The sequence below is a fragment of the Amia ocellicauda genome, chromosome 17 (genome assembly GCF_036373705.1).
Source record: "Amia ocellicauda isolate fAmiCal2 chromosome 17, fAmiCal2.hap1, whole genome shotgun sequence".
Taxonomy (NCBI): Eukaryota; Metazoa; Chordata; class Actinopteri; order Amiiformes; family Amiidae; genus Amia; species Amia ocellicauda.
Genome location: NC_089866.1, coordinates 2,398,089 through 2,406,458, shown reverse-complemented (window position 1 = coordinate 2,406,458; position 8,370 = coordinate 2,398,089). Strand labels below are relative to the sequence as shown.

The 8,370-nt window shown below is 49.9% G+C and overlaps 1 protein-coding gene across 1 annotated transcript; it reads left to right on the top strand.

Moving 5' to 3' along the window:
* Positions 1–239: 239 nt before the first annotated feature.
* gde1 (glycerophosphodiester phosphodiesterase 1) lies at positions 240–7,932 on the top strand. Its single transcript, XM_066690343.1, has 6 exons — positions 240–717; positions 3,648–3,823; positions 4,003–4,108; positions 4,359–4,451; positions 4,563–4,774; positions 5,954–7,932. Exons 1-6 carry the CDS (start codon positions 451–453, stop codon positions 6,099–6,101), a joined length of 1,002 nt encoding a protein of 333 aa, XP_066546440.1. The 5' UTR covers positions 240–450; the 3' UTR covers positions 6,102–7,932.
* The last annotated feature ends 438 nt before the right edge of the window (positions 7,933–8,370 follow it).

The window sequence follows — 8,370 nt, the reverse complement described above, 5'->3', positions numbered from 1 at the left end:
TGTGTGTGTGTGTGTGTAGTGTGTGTGTGTGTGTGTGTGTGTGTGTGTGTGTGTAGTGTGTGTGTGTGTGTGTGTGTGTGTAGTGTGTGTGTAGTGTGTGTGTGTGTGTAGTGTGTGTGTGTGTGTGTGTGTGTGTGTGTGTGTGTGTGTGTGTGTGTGTGTGTAGTGTGTGTGTGTGTGTGTGTGTGTGTAGTGTGTGTGTGTGTGTGTGTGTAGTGTGTGTGTGTAGTGTGTGTGTGTAGTGCTGGCAGGGGCAGAACGGCTACACTAACACCAGCTCCTCTCGCATCTCCGCAGCTGAGCTGCGCTTCCTGCTTCCTGCGCCAGATCGCCGGCAGATGCATCTCCAGAGCCGCAGAGAACGCGTCTCCGCCCGGCTATAGAAGCGCTACATCGGACGCACCCAGAACCGGGACCCGGCTGACGACGAGCTTCCTCGGGGAGTGGAAGATGCTGCAGATCGGTGACGGCCTGGCCTGTTTCTCCGTCGTGTTCCTGGTCTTGCTGCTGGGCACCCGCAGCCCGGTCTACTCCACGGCGCTCACGGTGTCGCTGTACCTCTTCCTGGTGCTGTTCCGCTTCCCCCAGGTGCCGGCGGCCCGGGCCCGGCAGGTCCTGCGGCCCAGCAGCAGAGCAGCGGGCCGCGGGGTGTCGGTGCTGGCTCACCGCGGCGGGGGGCACGACGCGCCGGAGAACACCCTGGCTGCCATCCGGAAGGTACGTCCCCCGTCTCTGTCAAGGGCAGCCGGTGCTTTCTGTCGGGTTCCTGTAAAACACTGACCGCCGTTTATACTGATGGACTTTGCAGGGAGTAAAACAGATCTGCTGGTGCACCGACAGGTTTAATAACACTGTCCTGTACTGGGCTGCTCTGACGGCAGCAGTCAGCCCCGCCATGAAAACACAGCAGTGAAGTGTCCTGCACGCCACGGCTCGGGAATTAGTCATGGTGTTTGCATGCATGCAGTGCCTTAAAGTATTTTGTTAATCCTTCAATAAGCAAAACTAACAAATACTACATGCAGGCTGTCGTGGGAAATACAGAATGCAACACATTACAGGGCAAGTGTGATTACTATTACCTGTGTTATGATATATATATATATATATATATATATATATATATACATACATACGTTTAAAAATAGCTGGCGTTACAATAGTTTTAATAAATCTTAAATGCGGGGTGCCTTATCCAATGGGATTTTATATAGAACAATTATTCGTATTATATGAGGATGGTACAGCAGCTCCTGTCTAAAAACAGTCCACATTCACCAATGTCTCAAAAATTATTTTTTAGAGAAAAAGTGAACATCATAATGCTTACGCGTTTCGACTTCCTCAGAGCACATATATACAGTGAGGGAAAAAAGTACTTGATCCCCTGCTGATTTTGTATGTTTGCCCACTGACAAAGAAATGATCAGTCTATCATTTTAATGGTAGGTGTATTTTAACAGCGAGAGACAGAATAACAGCAAAAAAATCCAGAAAAACATATTTCAAAAAAGTTATAAATTGATTTGCATGTTAATGAGGGAAATAAGTATTTGATCCCCTATCAATCAGCAAGATTTCTGGCTCCCAGGTGTCTTTTATACAGGTAATGAGCTGAGACTCTCTTAAAGGGACTCTCCTAATCTCAGCTCGTTATCTGTATAAAAGACACCTGTCCACAGAAGCAATCAATCAATCAGATTCCAAACTCTCCACCATGGCCAAGACCAAAGAGCTGTCCAAGGATGTCAGGGACAAGATTGTAGACCTACACAAGGCTGGAATGGGCTACAAGACCATCGCCAAGAAGCTTGGTGAGAAGGTGACAACAGCTGGTGCGATTATTTGGAAATGGAAGAAACACAAAATAACTGTCAGTCTCCCTCGGTCTGGGGCTCCATGCAAGATCTCACCTCGTGGAGTTTCAATGATCATGAGAACGGTGAGGAATCAGCCCAGAACTACACGGGAGGATCTTGCAGCTGGGACCATAGTCATCAAGAAAACAATTGGTAACACACTACGCCGTGAAGGACTGAAATCCTGCAGCAGAAGGTCCCCCTGCTCAAGAAAGCACATGTACGGCCCGTCTGAAGTTTGCCAATGAACATCTGAATGATTCAGAGGAGAACTGGGTGAAAGAGTTGTGGTCAGATGAGACCAAAATCGAGCTCTTTGGCATCAACTCAACTCGCCGTGTTTGGAGGAGGAGGAATGACCCCAAGAACACCATCCCCACCGTCAAACATGGAGGTGGAAACATTGTGCTTTGGGGGTGTTTTTCTGCTAAGGGGACAGGACAACTGCACCGCATCAAAGGGACGATGGACGGGGCCATGTACCGTCAAATCTTGGGTGAGAACCTCCTTCCCTCAGCCAGGGCATTGAAAATGGGTCGTGGATGGGTTTTCCAGCATGACAATGACCCAAAACACACAGCCAAGGCAGCAAAGGAGTGGCTCAAGAAGAAGCACATTAAGGTCCTGGAGTGGCCTAGCCATTCTCCAGACCTTAATCCCATAGAAAATCTGTGGATGGACCTGAAGGTTCGAGTTGCCAAACGTCAGCCTCGAAACCTTAATGACTTGGAGAGGATCTGCAAAGAGGAGTGGGACAAAATCCCTCCTGAGATGTGTGCAAACCTGGTGGCCAACTACAAGAAACGTCTGACCTCTGTGATTGCCAGCAAGGGTTTTGCCACCAAGTACTAAGTCGAAGGGGTCAAATACTTATTTCCCTCATTAACATGCAAATCAATTTATAACTTTTTTGAAATGCGTTTTTCTGGATTTTTTTGTTGTTATTCTGTCTCTCGCTGTTAAAATACACCTACCATTAAAATGATAGACTGATCATTTCTTTGTCAGTGGGCAAACATACAAAATCAGCAGGGGATCAAATACTTTTTTCCCTCACTGTACATATACACATTATGATTTATTGTCACATAACAACAATAACACAAGTAATAGTAATCACGCAACACATGTGCTGTAAAATGCTATAGATTCATGTAGATTTAGCAACAGCCGGGTTTACAGTGGCGCATTATCATCTGCTAGACAGGGACATTTCTCCTCTGACTGTCGCGTTTCGATTCTAAGTACAGCACGTTGTTAATACAAAATAGTTATAATAATAATAATACAACTGTTGAACTACTTCACCATCTTAATAAAAAGAAAATGATACTTTCTGCATCTTGTTTGCATTGCTTTCCAATTTATTAAAATGCAAACAAACATTATTATTAATTTTATACAAATTATATCAATCTATATTAGCGGGGGTGGGGGGTGCTTGCAGATCGAGTTCAGCCCGGTGACGAGAGCGGGGCGCAACGTGTGCGCTTGCGCATTAAAGTGTCTTTTGGTTATTGTGGTTATTGTGTGTCACTTCACTCTCCTCATGTCTGTCTGTGTTTCTGATGCTCATTTCTTGCCGCATCCAATACGTGTGGAAGAACCGGGAAGAACGCAAAGCGTCCTAATGACGAAAAATACTGCCGTAAAGATTGCGATTTGCGACACCACGATATAAACGATATAGCATAATATGAAACGATAGACTTTTTTCTATCGTCATACGATATATATCGTCATATCGCACAGCCCTACTGCCCAGTGACTCTCAGTCTGTCCTTCCAGGCCAGTGAGAACGGGGCGACTGGAGTGGAGCTGGATCTGGAGTTCACCGCTGACGGCGTCCCGATCCTGATGCACGACGACACGGTGGACCGCACCACCAACGGCTCAGGCCCGCTCAGCCAGCTGCACTACAGCGACCTGCGCCGGCTGGATGCCGCGGCTAAGCACCGGCACAGGTGGGCAGAGTCACACACTCACACAACGTGGGCGCCCGCAGGAAAACACCCCTGAGAGCACTGCCCCCGGCCACGATGTTCTCGCCCCGACTCCAGGGCACCGGTCGGGCCAGATACATATTTGTCCGTGCAGCCTTTGTGTTAACATCGTGTGTGTGTGTGTGGGGGGGGGGTTACAGGGAGATGTTCCGCGGCGAGAGGGTCCCCACACTGAAGGAGGCTGTGGAGGAGTGCATCAGGAACCAGCTCACCATCTACTTCGATGTCAAAGGTCATGCGGATGAGGTACGACTGTGTGTCATGGGGTGAGAGGCCACCAGCACTGGGGGGTTTCCTCTTTACCCACAATCCCCCTCTCCCTGTCCTTCAGCTCGACACTCTTGGTTCATCACTGTCAAGTCATGTGGGGTGCTCGGTTGCACTGGAAGGCATGGCATGGCTGCTGTGGCACTGTCCAGAGAACTGAAGAGATTATTTACTTATACTAACGACTGTTCTTTAGTATGGTAACCGTGTCCCGGTCTTCTCGTCCCAGGCAGCAACAACTCTGAAGAAGATGTACAAAGAGTACCCTGTTCTCTACAACATGAGCATCGTCTGCTCCTTTGAGCCCAAAGTCATCTACAAGGTACCGGCCCTGTGAAAGCATAGCAAGGTCACTTGTGGTGCAGGAAAGCCAGATTAAACTGTGCGTGCATGTGTGTCTGTGTGTCTGTGCATGTTTGTGCGCTCGTTGTAGATGCGGCAGGCCGACCCCGACGTGGTGACGGCCCTAACGCACCGGCCCTGGAGCCTGAGCCGGCTGGGCGACGGCACCCCGCGCTTCCCTTCGCCCTGGAAGCACCAGTGGCTGCAGGCGCTGGACGTGCTGCTGGACTGGGCGCATCACCACCTGCTGTGGCAGCTGTGCGGCGTCTCGGCCTTCCTCATGCAGAAGAGCTTCATCTCCCCGTGAGTACTGCCCCCCGCCGCCAGCCGCTCAGTCATCCTCTTCCTCACCGATTCACCACCACAGCGAGGGCCCGTGCCACTCGTCCTCTTCCTCAATGATCACTGATGCTGCTGTGCTAGATGGTGCCTCCTCTGGAACCGGCAAATCCGCTTTCCAAACCCGCAAAATCAAACGGAGGCACCAGCGTTTCAGGTCAAATCACTCGCTTTTTATTTTTTTAATCCAAACAAAAGACCCTTCGCCTGAGAACCGAGTGTGTTTCCTGACACGCTAAGTAGGACAGTCACATTATACACACACTGCAGTGACAGCTTTCCTCTGAGGTGTTGGATGAGCAGCTTCTTCACAAAACACGGGGAAACCTGCCGGTCGGCCGATCCGTGCGCATCGCCAGGATGGGGGTCTGTCCTCGTCAGAGCGGAGAGCATGCGGGGGAATCACAGCCGCCCGCTCGCTTCACTACAGTGCTTCAGCTCTTTAAAATACCCCTGTATCTGTCATCAGCAGGGCCACCTTCGCCACAGAGCTTTAGAAGTATGTCTGGGTTATTTATTCCAAATGTTTTTATTGATTATTTGTAACAAGATATTCTTCATACTGTCTGCCACCTGAATCCGAAGTCCTTCCCCCTCCTGGCATCTGCTCCTCTGAGTGACAGGTTTATTAGCTCGTTCAGACTGTGTGGTTTTAAACAGCCTGGTGGGGTGGGGGGGGGGGGCTGTCACAGAGTCAAGGGTTGTTCACATGTTACAGTTTGTTACAGCGGGGGCGGAGCCAGGAGAAGTGGGGTCAGAGGTCATGTCCTGAGAACTGCTCTGTCGGGGGGGAGACAACCGCCGGGGGGTGGACTTGCGCATGGGATCCGTTGGGACTAAAATTCCAGTCGCACTTGCAGCAGCATCGTCGGCTGAAACTACAATCGCAGTGACGTTCTCTTTACCGCAATTACACTACGGTGATGACATTTACAGTACAGATTGTACCTTCTTTAGATCTGCAGAGAAGCAGATTCTGAAATTGAAAACAAAGAAAGTCTCTGCTCAGATGCGCAAGGCAGAACAAAGAACAGCTGAGCGGGTGACGCTCACCGATGCCAAGGGCTCAGCTCTTGAGTTTGGACCACAGTTACGATACCCTGTGTGTGTGTGTGTGTGTGTGTGTGTCCTCCTCCCTGGCAGGGACTACGTGCAGTACTGGGCAGAGCGGAGCGTGGAGGTGGTGGCCTGGACCATCAACACATCTGTGGAGAAGCAGTTTTACCAGGAAGTGCTGGGCATCAGCTACATCACTGACAGCCTGGTGGAGGACTGTGAGCCCCATTACTGAACACACAGCCGTCCCACACAGGAACACAGCAGACTGGAGACACACCCCCCGCACACAGACCGGACCCCCACTGCCCCGGACCCTAGCCTGTCCCTCTCTCCTGTCCTCCCCTTCCTCCCTGCTGCTAGACAGAGAGCGCAGAACTCGCACAGCCTCTCCATCTGCAGCTCAGCCCCTGTAGAAACCCCTCCACTGCACCGTTCCAGAACACCCAGGGATTCCAGAACACCCCGCTACAGAGCCCGGGGGTGGGGATAGGCCTATAAGCGCAACACCGTTTTGCGACTCGGGCGCAGCGCTGCACTTTGTTTTCGATTTAGGTGCCTACCACATGTGTGGACTGTGATTAACCTCCCCCCTCAGAACCCACACTACGGGGGGTGTTCGCTCATCTCTGGGTGGCATGGAAAATACTGAACTGTGAAGGCTGGCTGCTGTGTCTGATGCGCATCTTTAAATGCTCAGGAGAAAAATATTGGCCCTGAACGCACGGAGACCAATCGTTCCTGCTGTGAGCGGCGTGCACTGGCGTCCACAGCGCCTGTCCCGCTGTAAAACGCCACAGAGGATCTCCGCACTGCACAGACACAGCCACAGCTGATCCAACACCAACACAGCGCCGCCTCCGGGGGGCAGAAATGACTTATTTTTGTTTCTATTTATCTTAAAGGCAGGATGGATTTAATAACCTCTGCTGGATGTGCTTCTCTTCTGCAATTCAGCAGATTTAAATGTTCAAGATCCGGCATAAATCTTTTTTTTCCCGTGTGTCTGCCCAGGTTGGGCACCGCTGGGCAGACCCAGCGAGGGGACAGGGCTCTGACACGGGATGCTCATTTTCAGGCTGACAGCGAGGTGTTTATTTTGGTTTGGTTTGGTTTGTTTTCAAACCGCTCGACAATGGCCAGTCTACTTCAGTGTCCTCACGGTTCCTGAGCGGTTTTCGAAACCCATCAAGGTCAGCACTGCGTATGTTGACTGCTTTTTAAAGAGAGTTTCAGCTGTCATGTTGGGTTGGGGGGAGCTACTCCACAGACCTGTCTGGCCCCCAGCAAGACCCCCATTGTGTTGACAGGAGTATGCAGCCCTGTCCTCCGGCATCTCCACAGGGTTGAGGAGAGAAGTTCAATTCAAACGCCATGTTTAATGAACAGGCCAGAAACGACTTCCCAGCCAGGGTCCTTTGCTGAGCCCCCTCTCCAAACCTGGTTCAGCGAGAGAAGTAGCCCGACATCATCGCCCTACTGTGGGAACGAGAGAGCTACTCGAATTAACACTGATCCCGTTTATTACAATACTGTCAACGACCAGCATCTCTGGTCTGGAAGGATGTACTATCTGTGCTGCTGTAGTGGAGGAATGACTTTGTTTCCTCAGTCCGTCATAACCGTGAACTCTCAATCCAGATCGCCACACCACAACAATAATTCCTACAATAAAGTTCCAGTTACGGGACCATTAAACATCAAACTCTCTGATTACACACCGCAATGTGCGCTTGTTTCCGACTTTGCCTGCCATGTTCTCATGAAGAACAGTGGGCTCTCACAATGTGTTCAGAGGAACATCTGGTCAGATCTCAACTGCAGCCTTTTAAATCGCACACGGAGAGAATTCTTCCTTCTACAATGTAAAACCTCCCCCCCCCCCCCCCCCCAGTAACACTTCAGGAAATCGAATGGCAGGAAACTGACACCTGCAGCTAACGTTTAATGTCTTAAAAGCTGCAAACAGGAGCATTTTACATTTTAAGAGAAATGTGTTCCACTAAAAAAACAAACAAAAAAACAGGGTGTGTTATAACGATTTAAAATAAAAATATTTCAAACAACATGTCTTGTGTGAGAGTTTTCTGTACCTTACCGATCGTCTCGCTCTGATCCACTGGGTCGGGTTTGACACACAGGGCCAAGTTTCACATTTCCTCCAAACCAAACCAATCCATGCAGAAAATACTGATGCCTGACATGCCAAAATTAACAGTTCTTTGCACCCGTTCTTTGGCATTCCCACCAAATTCCCACCTGGGAGGGGCATCCCTGTGAGCCGACGCTGTGATAAGGCACTGGTCAATGTTTAATCCCTTATTTCCTGCAGTGCAGTGTGAGAAGTACATTCATCGGAGCCACTGTGCTGCTTTGAAGGGTAAACTGACATGGCGCTGCAAACAACTGCGACTCCGGCACATTTTATAGTGTTAGATATTGCCCACAATAAAAAATAAAAAACTTTTATTGCTTACACTCCACAATAATAACCTGTAGCCATT